The 19,044-nt window shown below is 39.0% G+C and overlaps 1 protein-coding gene across 3 annotated transcripts in view; it reads right to left on the reverse strand.

Moving 5' to 3' along the window:
* Positions 1 to 924: 924 nt before the first annotated feature.
* ABCB7 (ATP binding cassette subfamily B member 7) overlaps positions 925 to 19,044 on the reverse strand; it is a 65,132-nt gene continuing 47,012 nt past the window's right edge. For all 3 annotated transcript variants that reach the window (XM_073361125.1, XM_073361124.1, XM_073361126.2), the window contains 7 exons: positions 17,349 to 17,506; positions 16,630 to 16,793; positions 16,317 to 16,446; positions 15,668 to 15,839; positions 6,852 to 6,955; positions 4,351 to 4,458; positions 925 to 1,647 (listed from right to left, as the gene is read on the reverse strand). In XM_073361125.1, the coding sequence (XP_073217226.1) occupies positions 1,429 to 1,647; positions 4,351 to 4,458; positions 6,852 to 6,955; positions 15,668 to 15,839; positions 16,317 to 16,446; positions 16,630 to 16,793; positions 17,349 to 17,506 (1,055 nt within the window). In that variant the 3' untranslated portion in view covers positions 925 to 1,428. The remainder of the gene's footprint in view (positions 1,648 to 4,350; positions 4,459 to 6,851; positions 6,956 to 15,667; positions 15,840 to 16,316; positions 16,447 to 16,629; positions 16,794 to 17,348; positions 17,507 to 19,044) is intronic.

A 19,044-nucleotide genomic window follows, 5' to 3' on the forward strand; every position in this document is an offset into this window, starting at 1 on the left:
TAATTTCCTGTTTTATTAGGAAGTGAATTCCTTAACGAATCTTTAAGGTGACTTGAAATATTTTGCTACCAAGACTTGAGTTTGACATCCAAGGTTCTCCTCCAACAATTAATAAATAACTAAGGGCTTATCTATACAGGGAAATTTACCAGCATAATTATACTATAAACTGGTAAAATGCCCCTTGTGGGTACATTTATTCTGCTAGGGACAGACGCTAAACCGGGAAAAAAAGTACTCCTATTCTGGAATAGCAGTGTCCATGCAGTGAGTTAGAGGAGGATGGAATTAGAATATTAAGGTGGAGTTATGCTGATAAGTTTCCCCTTGCAGATAAGCCCAAATAGATACAATCTTAGGGCCCAGTCCTGGGAGGTCTTGCAAGCTTTAGAGAGATTTAAGGTTTCTCAGAATGTCGTATGTTTTGGCCTTGGGTACAGAAACCTATATGGTTATTAGGACAATAGCCCTAAAGCTATTTTGGTTGATTTCTCATACAATCATGCAAAATGATAGAAATACCATTCTTTCACAAACTAGCCTTACTGAACTTTAATTGCTCCCTAGGACTATGAGTGAAATAAAGCAGGATGCAGTGGTCTTACAACATATTTCAAAGACCTTGAACTCTCTTCAAGGTTCAGAACCTTGAACTCTCTTCTTGGCAAGTAAGTAAAGGGTAAACTATATTTTATAATGTTTTGGATTACAACATTTATGTGATGTCAAATTATATTCTTTAATTAGAGATTTTAAATACTTCTTAAAAATACATATTATTTCCTCTTTAATGGGACAACTATGAAGTTTTCCAGAAAGGAAAATGCAGAGTTATTTTGAAGGAACAACTGAGCAGGGTTGTTCCAAATTTGAGTTTGCTACTAGAGGCTTTTTTTGCTTTGTTGTTCTTAAAAAGGAAACACGTTATTTCAAACCAGAGAATCATTTAATAACTAAGAACATCTTATTTTTTAGCATACAAATTCAAGTTAGCTGAATCACATTAAAAATATAAAACACCTTTATCAGCCATCAATGGTGGAAAATAAAGAACAAGTCTGTTTACCGATTAATGATACAGTTCAAACAATTCCATCTTTGCCAGCTGAAATGATCTCGGTCACTTGACAAGTGATTGCCAGTAAAATGTATAAATGTCTGAAACTTCCATAAAAATACGCCTTGTTAATTAGCAATAAATTGAGAGTTTTTCAAAAGCTCTCATGCACCTCTTTAAATATTAGAGATTCTGACAGACGTCGAAATAAATCCTTTGGTTAAAGAAGTTATGCTGCGTTGAGATACCGTAAAAAAACAAAACCAACCAGGAAGTGTCTGGATCGTTTGTTTCCAAATCACAGCTGTGCTTCAGTGCAGTCCTATATTACCCTTTAACTGGCAGCAGAAATTTAATCCTGCATCACACACTTAGCATGAACAGTTTCCACAGCCCTTCACACTGTTGATAATTTCCTCTTGTAGTTTCTTCCTTTCCTCTTCTTTGGACATATGGTTATTTCTTTCTTCCCATTTCTGGTTGATATTACTATTTAGTATTCTGCTGCTCTGTGTGTGCCACATCTCATAGTAGAGACTGCTGGGACTGGCAAGAAGATGTAAATGGCTACCACGCTCAGCAACTTTACCCTGTAAAATATATATACAGTTAGTGATTGAACGCTATCAGATCTTTAGATTGGGGTTCTCAAACTTCATTGCACCATGACCCCGCTCTGACAACAAAAATTACAACAAAAACATGACCCCAAGGGGTGGGGGAGGGGTGGCAAAGTCTATGCCTGAGCCCTGCTGCCCCGGGCAGGAGGGCCAGAGCTGAAGCCAAAGGGCTTCAGCCTCACCACCCAGGGCTGAAGCCAAAGCCTGAGCCCCTCTGCCCAGCGCTGAAGCCCTTGAGTTTTGGCCCTGGGTGGTGGGGCTCAAGCTTTGGCCCGAGCCCCAGCAAGTTAACACCAGCCCTAGTGACCCCATTAAAACAGGGTTGCGACCAACTTTTGGGGTCTTGACCCACAGGTTGAGAACCGCTGCTCTAGAGTATGAAGGTGACAAAAGCATGGGCCAGACAGTTTCACAGTGTAGCTCAGAGAAATCCTCCTCTTTAGTAAGGAGGCAAAACCCACAGAGACAGGCTCATTTAGAGGGAGCACTGTATGTATGGACTCAGTCTTCTCAGGCCACACTCCATGTTAAAGACAGAGAGCTGTAGTCTTCTCTGGGTTATGAAAATTAGGTGCAGACCTCAGGTCTCAGTTGGGCAAAGTTCACAGCTTGACTACATGAAGAACTGTACCAGTTTAAACTAAAGATACAATTTAAACTAGGTTTAGCACTATACGTAAGAGCTAGGATTTATTATTAAATTAGTGCATATGCCATATGAACGCTCCAAAAATAAAAATATATCTGCCTTATCTTGACTTAGTTTAAATTGACTAGGAATAAATTTATGCTAAACTGAATTAAGCCATTATTAAATCAAAAATAAGAATGTCCACACAAGTATTTGCACAATTAAACCAAATTGTTTTAAAACCTGATTTAAGTTAAATTGGTGCAACCTCTGTGTTTTGAGAAGGCCTCAGTTGCTCCTATGGTAGAAAGTTCAGTCACTCAAATTATATTGGCAACTAAGTGTGTGTGCTCTCTGTGGGTCCAAAAGCTAAGCTCACTTATTAGACTGCATAATAAAAGCTACAAATGTGTTATTTTGATTATTGATTCATATAAGGAGAAAATACTAAACCCTGTGGTGTAATATTTACATCATGCAGCAAAAGGGTTATACAATTTTCCAGCTCCTTCTCCTTTCCTGATCCTTATTTAATTGGTTGCCATTATTGTACCCTGCACACAAGCAGGGTTTCATGAACCAGCCTGCCAGCAGGGAGTGATGCATCATGTTGCCTGACTGAGGACATCACTCAGTCTCTACTGAAACAGGAGCTTGGAAAAGCAAGACAACTGATGAACCTAAGCATCCCAGCTGTTCAGCTAACACTAATGAACTAGTTTAATTGTGTTTCTTTTTAAATCCAACAATTATACTATAATACAAAACACACTCTTACTGTGTTGTGCTACATTATATAATTCATGGATTGGCTCATTACATATGGTTATAAACCACAGTAAATGCTGCGCTAGGTCTGACTTTTTATAGAAAAGTAGGGGCACATGAATGTATGCTATTTAAATGTTTAGCAAAAGCAGCAAACAGCAGACAGGTGGGAAGTGAGTTTACTCCATTATCTAATTTTGTCTCTTCCATCTGAATCTCAGGGATATTGAGAAATACCATTAACTCACTTCAAAAGTTTCTTGTTTAAGAAATTCCAGCACAATCATTTAACATACCAAAGAAATATCTGTCTGTTTTCTTCTCGATATATACCATTTTAATATTTTAGTCACTGAAGATTTCAATGGATTCAAGTACATGAATAGCAAATAAAACAGATGAAGAGCACACTACTAAATTTAACAAATTTAAGAAGATCCATAACCAGCAGACAAAACCTAAATCACTAATATCTACGGAGATATCGATTTTAAAAAGCTATTAAGTGATTTTTAGGAACACTTTTATTTTAACTTGGTTACTCAGATTGTAACAGAGAGGAAGGTGGACATAGAATAGACAGAGTATGAGGTGATGGCTGAACAGTGATATTAATCAAATATTGAAAGAGTCTCTTTTTGGGGGTGGAGAAAAAGACAGAGGGAATAATTACAATTTTCTAGAGCTACCAGCCACAATAGAGTGGTGCTCAGATTTCTACCATAATTAGATGGAACAATCCTGCAACAATTTTATCTGCAGAAACACAGAGCCCACTGCTCTCTTTTCTATTGACAGTGAGAAACAAGGGATGTATCTGAAAAGTGGCCACTCTCACTGGGCAATGAAAATGAAATATAAATTGGGGGAACACATTAGAAATCCAACATGAGAGAAATCCATAATAGAGGTAAATTGTACACCACTTAAACCAATACCAGATTGCCCAGTGAATAGGATTTACAGTAATCCACTTAAAACATTAGTAACTACATGTAGTTAAAAGAATTATACAAGCACACTACAACATATAAAAACACAGACATACATATGTACAGATACACTACATTTCTGTCATTGATAAGTTGTATTTGTTGCAAGAAAAATGACTATGTATGAGAAATTTGGGATAGATTTTTCAGACATGGTTCATGTCCAACAAAGGCAGTTCAGTTCTGTATACTCAGAAATAATTTATAGATTTCAAAAGCACACAGTCACTAAAACATGCACATCATGTCAAAGTTGAATTACACAGGGTGATACTCTCTCACCTGATCTAGGACAAGGATTTCATCTGCATCAACTACTGTTGACAATCTGTGTGCAATGAAAACAGTTGTTCTGTGCTTCACCAGGTCCCTCATGGCACTGAGAATGTTCTGCAAATTAAAAATGTACGTCTATATGTGTGCATTTAAGAGGAAATAAAATCAGGTCGTGTAACACTTCAAACAAAGTTTTAGTGAATGCTGAAGAATGTCTTCGAAGCCCCAAATCGAAAAATATCTGGAACTATTTCTGGAAGAAGCAACACAATGCCTAGAATAAGACATCAGTAGCTCTGTGAAAATCCTCAAAGTGGAGCTTCACAGTGTGAAGGAAAGCCAAAGGAGGTTACACTTCTCTCAGAAGTTTAAACATCTCAAGAGGGTAGAGGAAGGGAAGTGTTTGCTCACCTTCAGGGGAAAAAAAAGTTTGTAGTATGACTGTACAAGAAACAGTGCTGATAGCTGTGGCATGTGCAGGTGTAACGTTTTACTCTCCAAATCCACAAAAATTAAAGAACAGCCAAGACCGTCCACACGATGGAGATTATACCAGTATAACTATGCCGCGGGAGCCATGTTCACCTAACCTGCCACATATATGCAGCCGATGCTGATGAAAGGGGATTTTCCATTGGTGTAGGAACACCATCTCCCCAAATAATGGTAGTTTGGTTGACAGAAGTATTCGGTTGACAGAAATATTCTCGATTGACATAGCTGCGTCTATGGGGGTTAGGTCAACACAGTTACGTCGATCAGGAGGGGTGGATTTTTCATACTGTGGATGAAGTAGCTACAACGACCTAATTTTTAAATGTAAACCCTGGCCTGTGTCAACAAGGAACACAAATATTCCCAAAACCACAAAAGCCCAAGGAAATATTTACTATCTACAGCCAACCCCATCAAGTCAGAAGCAGTGTTTCCTTTTCCACCTTCACGAGCTGCATACCTCAGATGCAAAAGTATGATTTGAGGCTATGTCTACAATGCAATGAAAGACCTGCAGCGTGGCCACAGAGCCCAGGTTAACTGACGCAGGGTCCGAGACTAGGTGTCAGGGGTGTTTTACCACAGTGTAGACATACACAAGCTCTCTTAGGGTAACTACTACACAAGCTGGGATATGCATTTTGTTTTCTTTAAATAAAGCTAGCCTCTGTCAGAAAACATTGTGATTACAAGATATACATTTCTGGAAAGAACTCATTTTTATTTGCTGCCTTTAAAATGCAGCTGTGTTGTGCAAACATTCAGCTTTGTTTGGCAACCTTGCAATAATTATAGCAAAATGAGAGGAAAAAAACTAGTACTGTTCAGAATTCTTTGTCACAAATGATAAAAACAGAAGTCCAGGGAAGTGGTCTACTTCAGACAGGGGGATCATTATTTGTATTATACACCATAAGCATGTACCAAGTGTACATTAAATGACTTCCCTACGTCTGTAAAATAAGCACAGTCTAGTGATCAGCGGTCAAAGTATGCCAAATAATCTACACAAGTGGAAACAATTTGCAAACTGCATTCTTTTAGCTCTAGTTTTAGAAAATGCGATTAGTTCATGAAATTACTGTTACTGCTGAGATTTTTGTATTTAGCACAAAGAGGTGGTTATGAAGTCTGATGCAGTTGCTGTGGTAATGTCATGACATCTGTGTCACAACATCCTGATATTTCACAGCCCTTTCTATGAAATGAATATAAATTAATACCAGCAGTGTAGGGTATGTGTACCTGACTTGCATCTCAGTATGATGCTCCACAATGAATGAAAGGTTTTCTATTTTGCAGTATGTCACAATCATTTAAATGACCTATATTGTAATGAATGTTAAACAGCACCCAAATTCCTCTATTTAAAGTGGACCCCATGAGTACATTAGCAACTGCAACACTTTCAAATGGTGTCGGCTTACTGCTGCAACAGGATGTCACGCTGTAAAACAGGACAGTAGTTCAGATGTGGACCTGACATTGCTGGCTCTGGCTCCATGTAGGTTGGGAATCTCAAGGTACATCTGTGCTGCAATAAGAAGCCTGTGGCATGGCTACGGCTGGCTGGGTCAGCTGACTCAGGTTCTGCAGGGCTCCGGCTCATGAGGCTATAAAATTGCAGTGCAGAGTTCGGGCTTGGGGCGGAGCCCAGGCTCTCAGACCCTGCGATGCGGGAGCGCCTCAGAGACCAGGCTTCCGCCCCAGGCCAAATGTCTACATCACAATTTTACAGTCCCGTGAGCCCAAGCCAGAGTCAGCTGACCTGGGCTCTGAGTGCAGTGCCAGGTTTTTTTTTTAATCTCAGTGTAGACATACCCTTAGTGTCTCAACTTTTGGCCTTCGGGGAAAGATTCTTTACTCTTCTCATTGACAATACTAAAGAATGGCATTAGAGTAGCTAGACAAAAAGCAAACATAACAAAATCTCTTCTGGGAGGAGATTGGAGGGCCAGCAAAGTTGGACAGAATGCAGCTGAAAAGGCTTTAGATTCTTTATCCTAATTTACCTCTTCTGTAATTGAATCTAAAGAGGATGTGGCTTCATCGTAGAGAATAATAGGAGGATTCTTTAAGATGGCTCTGGCAATAGCAACTCTTTGCTTTTCCCCTCCTGAGCAACGGAGAAAAAAAAAAAAGGTTACTTTTGCCTTGATCACCACAACATAGTATTCTAACACCTGTGATAAAGAGAGAGATGTACAAAGAGGATACATCTGAAGCCCTTTTTCATTCATCTTTGCCATGCAAACATTTCATATAAAAAGAAAGGGATTACAGCTACATTACAAGAAACCTCCACCCATTTTGCTCTTCAGAATCTTGAAACTTACCTGATAATTTTCACATGGGACTAAAGTCCATTTGAGGTTGAAATGACAATTGGAATGACTACACTTTTGGCTACCACCAGCAGCCATTTTCTGAACAGTGACACCAGATGTATTAGTCAAATGTAAGACTGATTTCAATTTTGAAATCAGAGTTAAAGCTGGACAGAAAGTAACCTTGCAAACACAATTTAGTGGGGGCAACAAAGTGCTCAAGTGTAAAAAGAGTGCCCAGTGGTACTTTGAAATAATACTTTGCTCTTATATGGCCCTTTTTATTTCACATACAAATCTTAAAGTGTATTAAAAAGGAAACCAAGAATCATTATTCCCATTTTGCAGATGGGGAAACAGTTACAGAGAGGCAAAGTGACTAGTGCAAGATCAGACAGGTCAGTAACAGAACCAGGAATAGAACTCAATCTTTTGATTCCAGTTTGCAGGGTACTGAATTGGTTTCATGCTGCTTCTGACTCAGGACTAAACACTCGTACACAATGTTCCATGCCTGAAATAGCCTCCATCATCACATGAACCTTGCAGCATCACATGTTGCCACCAAATCTCTCTCACGACTCACTTCCACTATTTGCCTTTACTCAGGTGCTCCCTAAAAATCCAATACGGTCATGTAAACATGATTCTTAAACTGAATGCAGCAGCCTGAAGTTCTTGCATACACAACACCTAACACCCCCCAATGAATGATCCCCTAAGCATCCTTTTTTCTACCTTGTGGTTCTGTTGTTCACTAATCCCCACTCCAACATTCTATACCATGGGGGCGCATCCTGAAACCCCCATATGTCTCATTTTTATATAATCGTGATCTTACATATAAAGCATGCCTTGTAAGGTCTCAGGGGAAAGGTTATCATATGCTGAAAGTCAGTTCTCTATACATATATGTGTATCATTGGAGCATCAGAAGTTATGAGAATTGTGTTGTATGGTGGTCACTAAAACATGTTGTAAGTTGGGGAATCAGCTAGATATTAGCTCCCCAGAGGCAACAGCAAGGAAAGTAACCAACACCTGGGCGGGGTGTCAATCAATCCATCAACAACCATTGTCCAGCAAGGGAGCTACAATGCAATGACTCACCTGCATGGGGCCCACATCAGGGGAACTGCTCAACTTTGCCTGGAGACTCACCAACGTCACCCAGACATGCCTGGACTTGTGTTTTCCAAGCACATGGACTGAGGGTATAAAACCAAACTCAGGAGGCTCATGCTGGGCCTTTTCTCCTTCACCCACCTATGCTACAAGCAACAAGGATACCTCTGAAGACTCCAACTGTGGGGACTGGCCCAGATTTCAAAGATGATATCTGTATATTAAAAGGACTGCAATATCCAGTGGGGTGAGAAAAATTGCTTAGTCTAGTTTTTCCCAGTCTAATAAGGTTGAGAGTTTAGACTGGGTGCTTATATTTTATTTCTTATGATGACTAACTCTGACTTTTTGCCTATCACTTAAAATCTATTTTTTGTAATCAATAAATTTGTTTTACTGTTTATCTTCACCAGTGAGTTTGTATGAAGTGTGTGGCAAATCTGCTCAGGTTTTTGAAAGGCTGGTGTAGATCCACTTTCCACTGATGAAGCGATGAACCAATTAATAAATTTGCACTGCTCATCTTGAGCAGTGCAAGACGGTGTACTCCTGCAGTACGGTGCAGGGGGGATTTGGCCCTGGTGTCTTTCTCTGTGTGATTTATGAATGGCTCTGGGAGCATTCATGAAATCTAGCTGGGTGTGTGGGGCTCCACATGCTGGTGTGCTGAGTGATCACAGTGCCTGGAGGGGTTTGCTGCTGGTCACTAGCAAGGCATTGTGAGAGACAGCCCAGGCTGGAGAGAGTTAAGGGGGCACAGTGGTCCCACAGTCCCAGGCTGCACCCCAGGAATCCTGTCACACCTACCATCTTGTGTTGATATAACCCTTACTTATTGTGTAATCTGTGTATATAAGAATGTGGTTAAACTGAGCAATAAACAGAAGTTGCACTATTTGCCCAAGATGTTATTTTTACTTCTCTCTTTTAAGAAATATCTAGTATGAAGATTACTACTGTCTGTTAGAGCTGGTGCTTGAAAAGCATGCAGTGATCCTATAATCGGTGGCCTCCTCTTATGCAGTTGGTTTCCAGCATATACAGTTGCTTCATGTTTTTCTTTATGCACAATCCAGCAACTCAGTGTTCAGTGAATATTTTAAAATGCTTTTATATTTGCAATGCTTAATACTGTAGACAAAAACCACGTTTATATCAATATTTAAAATTGTAATTTATATTGCCTGCATAGGCTAAAACTGTTTTGATATCTGTTGTTCACTCTCTATGTAAACAGTTAATTTTACAATGTTTACTGTCCATTAAGCATTTTACTCAGGGCATTTAATGAATATAAAAGTTTCCATTTTAACAAACACTCTTCCCCACTGCACCTTTTATTTCAGCATTACACAAGTGAGGAGAATCATCATGCAATATTTGTAATGTTTCCTTCGTCAGATTAAGATCTATAGACACAAACATACAATAGATAGATATTTCTTCTTGTTAAAGCTAATTTAGTGACACTAGAGAGATGTCAATTCACTGACTTGACTGAAAGTTGCCCACATTAAGCACAGGCTACTTAGTTACGCATTGTAAAAAAGTTTTAAACTCTCTAAATGTGCTGTTGGCTTGCTACAATTTACATCCCACAATTTTACAATGACCACCACTGGATTACTTGAACAAAAGGATCTTTTACTACAGCAAGTAAGCCATTTGCATACAGAATTCTAACTGTGTGCTCCACTCCACAGGATGAACATCTATGAGAATGAGGGCTCGTAATTACATTTGCCCAGATTTCTAATGAAAAGTGCTGCCACACGTTTTCTATCTGGAAGTCCATTATTTCTCTCCCTCCTCCATCGAAGCTTATTTTTAGTATCACCAGTAGGGTAGCCTACCTTTTTTTTTTTTTTTTTTTTTTTTTACTGAAACATCCTCTGTTTATGAACAGTGGTCCCTCAAACTCAGCTTCTCCGATTGTTAAAATGAAATATGTGGATTTCAATGCAGCCCACTTAAAATACATAACGTACTCACCGTCTTCTCCCTAGTTTTCCCTTGCACCCTCTACTAGAATGCTTTGGGGGAAAAAAACCTCATGGGAAAGGATTGAGTATTTTCCCTCAGGAAATGTGAGGCTGAACTTCTTGTTTTAAGCTCTAATGAACTAAAGCAGATAAGCATTTGGGGAAGAGGGACTGGTTTCCATTTCACAATTCCAGAAAAAATATGAAACTTCAAAGTCATTATCACATTGATGGTACTCAAATGGAGTTGCTTCGTAAAGTCAGGGGTTTATCTATAAAAGTGAACTAGTGGCAACGTGTATCAAGTCCATTAAACAAATAGGATAACCGTTTCAGTAATAAGGGGTTTGTAGCACAACAGACGAAGTTTGGCATCACAACTTGCATTAAAACGGTAAATATAGCTCTAACTAGTAAAAAATGTTATATCAGAATCCAGATGAAAGAGTTAGAAACATTAAAGCCCAAAATTGTCAACTAATTTTCAAATGCCTCTCTCTTTCAGGATTTCAATTTGAGAGATGTTGGGCCCTGAAAGGTGCTGAACACACACAACTTCAATAGAGTTCAATTCAATATGCCATTTGAAGCACCTAAAATTAGTGGGTATTTTTGAAAGTATTGGCTTAAGCCTCCCTGGAACCTTGATCATATATAAAAGTTATGATACATGTTAACGACTACTGTCCACTTTCTCATAGTCATCTAATTTAGTGTCAGAAGTAAATGAGTAGGGAAACAGAGCTAGGGAAATACAACCAAGATGGAGCTACCATAAGGTGGGGTGCATAACTGGTTGGAAAACTGTTCCCAGAGAGTAATCATCAGTGGTTCACAGTCAAGATGGAAAGGGATATTGAGTGGTGTCCTGCAGGGATCAGTTCTGGGTTTGGTTCTGTTCAATATCTTCATCAATGATTTAGATAATAGCATAGAGTACAGTTATAAAATTTGCAGATGATACCAAGCTGTGAGGGGTTTCAAGTGCTTTGGAGGATAGAATTAAAATTCAAAATGATCTGGACAAACTGGAGAAATGGTCTGCACTGAAGTAAATAGGATGGAAGTCAATAAGGTCAAATGCAAAGTACTCCACTTAGGAAGGAGCCATCAGTTGCACACGTATAAAATGGGAAATGACTGCCTATGAAGGAGTACTGCACAAAGGAATCTGGGGTCAGTGAATCACAAGCTAAATATAAGTCAACAGTGTAACGCTTCTGGGGAAAAAAAAGAAAAAAAAAGGAACATCATTCTGGGCTGTATTAGCAGGAGTGTTGTAAGCAAGACACAAGAAGTAATTCTTCTGCTCTCTCCTCTGTGCTGATTAGGACTCAACTGGAGTCCTGTGTCCACTTCTGGGCACCACATTTTAGAGAAGAGCAACAAAATGACTGAAGGTCAAGAAAACATGACCTATGAGGGAAGAGTGAAAAAACTGGGTTTGTTTAGTCTGGAGAAGAGACGACAGAGGGGACACGATAACAGTTTCAAGTACATAAAAAGCTGTTACAAGGAGGATGGAGAAAAATTGTTCTGCTTAACCTCTGAGGATAGGATGAAAAGCAATGGGCTTAAATTGCAACAAGGGCAGTTTAGGTTGGACAGCAGGAAAAACTTCCAAACGGTCAGGGTGGTTAAGCACTGGAATAAATTGCCTAGGGAGGTTGTGGAATCTCCATCATTGGAGATTTTTAAGAGCAGGTTACACAAACACTTGTCAGGGATGGTCAAGATAATACTTAGTCCTGCCATGAGTGCACGAGACTGGACTAGATGACCTCTCAAGGTCCCTTCCAGTCCTACGATTTTATGATTCGAGCTGCTGTTCACTCCAATGTCAAAGGCACATCCCCAACTGCTTCTTTACCAACTAGAAAATTCAAATCACTCTGATTTTTATTGATACATGATTTTTCAAACACATTTTGTATTTCAACACCAAAGCCTTAAAAAAAACAAACCCACAATAAAAAAGACCAAATAATTATAATTTTAAAATTGCATTTTTTCACCGCAATTTAAGTGCTTCTTCCATAAAAACGTGTGTTGTGTGTGTAATCAAGATCACCATGGTGACAAAGTGTAAAATGGTGTAAATGTTTCCTCAACTTTCAAAAAAAGACTTCTGCCCAAGAGTCTCAAGGTCAGAAAGGCAAGAACTTCTCCACATAACTAATGGGAGGAGTGTGTTTCAAGACACAAAATTTGATTTTACAACAGCCATTTCTGATGGTGGGGCCATTGTTTGAAGTTGCAAGGTTTGAGATATTAGCAGTATTGGAGAAAACAGTGTAAGAATAAAGCCAGCTTGCATCCTGCAAGTCATACACAATGTTACTGGCCAAAATGTTTTTATCCCTATCTGCTAGGTTCTACATCATTCTGTCTTGCTTATATCTCATCTTCCTCTACTCCCTCACTCAGCCCTTGGGCTATACAAATTCTGCTTCCCTTCAAGTGTCCACAAATGCCTTTATGCTTTCTACTGCACCTGGAATGCCCTCCCCAACCCTCTATGCACACAGCCTCCATGTCATGCAATCACTCTTTTCTGATAACCCACTTCTCTCCACCTCTCCAGTAATGTCCTCACTTTTATGTTATTCTAATAAAGTTCTTTTTTAAAAAGGGAACAAAATTCTCCTTGTGAAATAAAGCAAATGCTCAAATATGCCAATTTTCAGACATTAACTTTAATCTTCTCATATATTTCATTTAAATTTCATCAAGTGGCTTTTAGTCATGGACAAAAGCACTTCTTTCTTTGGGAACTTTTAGATTACTGAGATAACAATATGGCTTTGAATAGATATTTTCTTTCAACATGCACTTTAAGAACAATGCACACCACCACTGCATACACTGGCATATGGATTTGGTCAGAAGCAGATGTTGCCTTACATCTTTGAAACCTATAACAGAAAATGGATTCAGGCACCTACGAGTTTTGTCATCACCACACCTTGCACTTTCCAGAATATCCACCAGCGAGGAAAATCAATTCCATTAGCAGAATAAGCGTGGGAGTACTTCATGAAATGGCCACCACATTCCACTTTCATGCAGCTACATATTATAAAATATTTGTAAGCACCATAAGAATACAGACTACTACGTAAAATGTAACATTTATTCTTGTTACGATTATTTCATCCCGCAAAATAAACAATGATTTTAGTTTTGCATTATTCAAGATGTACAATTCATAGGTTAATAATGTTGACAATGTCTTGAGCACAAATCTAACAGCTTATTTCCAAATAAAACTTTAGGTTTAAAAGATGGCTAAGGTTGAAACTCTCAATTAAAAACACGTACGCATGCACACATACACCAATAAAACCACAAAATTCTACATCTTAAACCCCCCACATCCACCCACCCCAAAAGCCCTACAAACAAACAAGGTAAGGCATCAAGACATTTCCTAACAGCCATGCAATCAGTCATCCATCACTTGCTATCACCCACTTAACTCTGTCCCAGTAAGGATGCCAGCCTTCCACCCCCACTTTCCTCAAACATGCATATGTGTAATTTTACAGAACTGTGCAGAAGGGGCAGTGGTGGGAAGAGAGAGAAGATAGTCCGGTCTGACTGTGGTATGGAGGTGGAATTTTGGCAGGGTGATGCTGAAAGGCTGGCATCCCTACTGAGTTAAGGTTGTGGTACAATCTCTGTAGTATATGGTGGTTGTGCTGCTGGGTGAGGTGTGTGTCTCTGGGTGGAGCAGCACAGGGTATGTTACCTTTTAATTTCCTTGCTTTTTTAGACGTGGCAAAGAGTCCTGTGGCACCTTATAGACTAACAGACGTATTGGAGCATAAGCTTTCGTGGGTGAATACCCACTTCGTCAGATGCATGCAGTGGAAATTTCCAGAGGAAGGTATAAATATGCAAGCAAAATCAGGATAGGGATAATGAGGTTTGTTCAATCAGGGAGGATGAAGCCCTCTTTTAGCAGTTGAGGTGTGAACACCAAGGGAGGAGAAACTGCTTTTGTAGTTGGCTAGCCCTTCACAGTCTTTAATCCTGAACTGATGGTGTCAAATTTGCAAATGAACTGAAGCTCAGCAGTTTCTCTTTGAAGTCTGATCCTGAAGTTTTTTTTGCTGCAGGATGGCTACCTTTAAATCTGCTATGTGTATCCAGGGAGATTGACGTGTTCTCCTACAGGTTTTTGTATATCGCCATTCCCAATATCTGATTTGTGTCCATTTATCCTTTTTCGTAAGGACTGTCCAGCTTGGCCGACGTACATAGCAGAGGGGCGTTGCTGGCACATGATGGCGTATATTACATTGGTGGACGTGCAGGTGAATGAACCGGTGCTAGTGTGGCTGATCTGGTTAGGTCCTGTGATGGTGTCGCTGGTGTAGATATGTGGGCAGAGTTGGCATCGAGGTTTGTTGCATGGATTGGTTCCTGAGTTAGAGTTACCATGGTGCGGTGTGTCGGTGGTGGTGAGAATATGCTTCAGGTTGGCGGGTTGTCTGTGGGCGAGGACTGGCCTGCCTCCCAAGGCCTATGAAAGTAAGGGATCGTTGTCCAGGATGGGTTGTAGATCACTGATGATGCGTTGGAAAGTTTTTAGCTGAGGACTGTATGTGATGGCCAGTGGAGTTCTGTTGGTTTCTTTCTTGGGCTTGGCTCGCAGCAGGAGGCTTCTGGAGCCAGATGTGTACTCATAAGTGCCAATACTTCTGTCAGTTTATAAGGTGCCACAGGACTTTTTACCGCTTTTACAGATCCAAACTAACACGGCTACCCCTCGGATACTGGCTTTTCTAGGTTTTGTATTAGGTGTGTTATACAGCCAGTAACCTTAACTGACAGAATGCAATGCGTCATGTATTAATTTATATCGAATTCAAAATAGCAAGTTACCATAAAATTATAAAATCCCTTTTACTATGAAAAGGATCAATTTCCAATGTACTGTACTGAGATACCGCATAACAGAGCTCACTCAAAAAAAAAAAAAATATGTAGTAGCTCCACATTTATATTTAAAAATCCAAACTTGGAAGGTCTACAACACTTGTGTAAACCTACAACACAACATAAGCAGCAACACACACCATCAAACCAAACACATCCGACATTCCAAATCTATTCATACATGTTCTTCTACGACCCCCACACACCATACTAGAAGGAAAAAAGTCTATGTAATTCTAACATTACTTAATGTCTCCTAAAAATATATTCCTTTAAATACCTTCGAGAATACAGAGATCTTGAGCCACTGGTTTTAATATTTAACTCTACACTTATTACATGCCAGCTAAGAACTTCAAATTAATGACATCTCGAGGTGATGTGTGAACTGTGTACATAGTTTGGAGCTAGTGAAAAGGGTGCAAAGAATGTACATCTTTATGGATTTACCTGAGAGCTTGAGTCCTCGTTCACCAACTTGTGTGTTGTACCCATTGGGCATTCGGGCAATAGAATCATGGATTCCTGCCAACTTTGCTACTGCATACACCTCTTCTGCTGATGCACCAATATTGCCATATAAGAGGTTGTAGTAGATGGTGTTATGGAATAGAACGGCATCCTACAATTGTAAAGCGTATTTTAAACATGAAAATATGATTGATACTTCATGGGTGCAAGTTGGAAAAAAAAACCCAGTACAGATTAGCTTATACTCTTCCACTGTGCCCTTAAGGGAAAAATGTTTCTGGGAAAATGTAATTAGATGTTTCAATATCTTGAACAGATTTAAAATATATTTTGAGTGAAATAATTAAGATCTTTATAATACATGCTCTAGTTTTACCATCTCACAACAAGTGTTAATGACTATGTAAAACATCGTGCAAGAAACCTCTTCATTTCCAGTAGTAATATCTCCTTGATGTTTCAAATATTAAAGTTACCAGGGTTCCTGAAATACTGAAGCAAGAGAGACTTTCAAATTAAGCCTGACAACACAACTGTGCGAACCTTGTCTTTCATTTGAACCAGAGCTTCTGAATATCAAAAGTTACACTATCAAGGACAACATCTGGGATATTATAAACCACTATACCTGAGGTACAACTCCTATAGCCTTTCTCAGGCTTTCCAAGCTGATGTCTTGTATATTCTGACCAGCAACATAAATGTTTCCTTTCTGGGGTTCAAAGAAGCGGAATAGTAATCTGACTATTGTGCTTTTTCTAAAATTGAGAGAAGGGTTGAAATAAAGGTTAAATTTTAGTTTAGCATTTGTAAAGCTCAATCAATATAAAAGTGTCACAGAAAAAAAAGATTTTTTTTATTTTTTAAAATAAAAGCAGAATAAAATCATATTTTCAAACTCCAATCAATGATGCAGAATTTGGCACAGTCCATTTACCCACCCTGACCCACTACCTCCTACAATGGCCACTTTCTTTCCTGCAGGGACTTCAAAAGACACTCCATTAAGGACTTTCTGCCCCTCAAGGTATTCAAAATACACGTTATCAAAGGCGATGGTAGCAGTCTGTGGTGTGATGTGCAGCGGTGGAGCCAGCTCTTTGTCCTATTAAAAAAAGAGTGCCACTTTACACACTGCCCAGAACGTATTTCAAACAGCTCAACAAGCTTAACAGTCAATTTCCTAATTCAAAAAGTGAAAGGCGGATGCTTTAGCTTTAACTAGTTAAAAATTATTTATTTCAGCCACACACGTGAAGATTGTGTTTCATTCCTCTCCTCCCCTGAAGGTCAAAAATTTCTCTTCTGATCATTCAGCTTCTAGTCAGCTTTTTTGCATAATAAATTCTGCATCATTAATTACAACTAAAAGACTTAAGAGCATGGTGGAAACACTAAAATAAAAAAACCTCAACACCAATACAGCTTCTCTGTGAAATAACATTCTCTCTTACCAAAAGGCTCTGCAAGTTAAAAGCAAAAGCTGTTCTACTAACTGCACTTAACAAACAGAATGAACAGAGCTTCCTTACACAGCATCTCCTTGTAAAACAGAAATTAGCTCTAAAAGGTAACAGAGGATGAAGCAAGAACATTGCCAGGAAAAAAAAAAACCCTATTAATGCTGAAGTACTTGGTAACTTTTTTTTAAAGTACTTACTTTAATTCTTGTGTCTACGCTGAGGAGTGTAAACAAGGTGTTCATATCTATGAGAGCTTGCCTAGTCTCTCTGTACACTGTTCCCAGAAAGTTAAGCGGTAGAGAAAGCTGGAATAGCAGTCCATTCACCATTACCAGATCCCCAACTGTCAAGTTCCCTTAAAACAAAGATAGGGGAGAGACAGCATTTATGTTAAGTATTTTACCAGGATGGCACATAAATAATTTAGGACTGTTAGTGTGAAATCCAGCATAGTCTGTGCTATACCACATTTACAACAGGACACAAGTGTTTAACAACACAAAAGAAAAATCATTCTTGGAGGAGCACACTTTGTCCAGTGAAGTGCCACAGTCGTCACTTATACTGATTTCATTAAGATATTAAATTATTTGGAAAAAGAAGCTGATAGCATAGTTATAAAATCACAGAAAATTCTAGACTGGGAGATGTTGCAAAAGCCACTGTTTCTCTCTTTTCAATGAGTTCTAAGGACCTTAAAAATATAGATAAGAAACAACCAGTGGAACCTAGATATAGGGGCATCATTTCATGGACCAGAGAGGGAACAGAAATTTTCTATGTGGCTCTTGTGAGACCACACCTAGGATACTGTGTGACACTATGAGGAACTCAGTACCAAATACTTTGAACAGGAAGATATTCAAAGGTCCAGCTGAAATGCATCCTAGAACACTCAAGGAGCTGACTGAGGAGATATCTGAGCCATTAACAATTATCTTTGAAAAGTCATGGAAGACTGAAGAGACTCCAGAAGACTGGAAAAGGCCAAATATAGTGCCAATCTATAAAAAGGGAAATAAGGACTATTACAGAATTACAAACCAGTCATCTTAACTTCTGTACCAGGAAAGATAATGGAACAAATAATTAAGCAATCAATTTGCAATCAATTTGCCTAGGGAGGTTGTGGAATCGTCATCATTGGAGATTAAGAGCAGGTTAGATAAACACCTGTCAGGAATGACCTAGATGATACTTTTAGTCCTGCTATGAGTGCAGGGGACTGGACTAGATGATCTCTCGAGGTCCCTTCCAGTCCTATGATTCTATGATTTTTCTGTAAACTCAAATTGGAGGTCCAAGAAAAGATCTCTCCCTCCGCCCCTAAGTGTGAACTGCATTAACAAAGAATTAACATTTAAATTCATGGTCATAATTTTCAATGGAGCAATATTCTGACAATTAGATGGAAAGCTTCTGTTGCCCTGTAAACAACATAACAGAACAGGGTTTTCATACAGTTAGTACTCCAGATTGGGATTTTTTTTTAAATTGCTGAATACTTGTATTTAACTTTAAGAATGTCACAGATGCAAGTGATTATTCACCTTCTAGAGTCAGTGAATTTGCGAGTATAATATGGTCTCCTCCTTTAAAGAGGAGAACCAGTTTCTAAAGCACAGGTCTCACTACCACATACATACATGACAGAATGAAGATACAGTGGTATCAGATGAGAAGGCAAATGCTCACCCACTATTCCAGCAATAAAACAAACGCTAGATATGTCCATGTCCAACAAAAAGAATTAAACAAAGTGGGATAAAAAGAATTAAAAAAAAACAAACCACTGTCATTGTGACGAAGTCAAAACCAAAAATGTGATAAAAAAATTGCATGTAGTTCAAAATGCCTGCAGTCCAGTAATACAGGTAAGCATAAATTATCTTA

This window comes from Lepidochelys kempii, chromosome 9 (assembly GCF_965140285.1).
Source record: "Lepidochelys kempii isolate rLepKem1 chromosome 9, rLepKem1.hap1, whole genome shotgun sequence".
Classification (NCBI taxonomy): Eukaryota; Metazoa; Chordata; order Testudines; family Cheloniidae; genus Lepidochelys; species Lepidochelys kempii.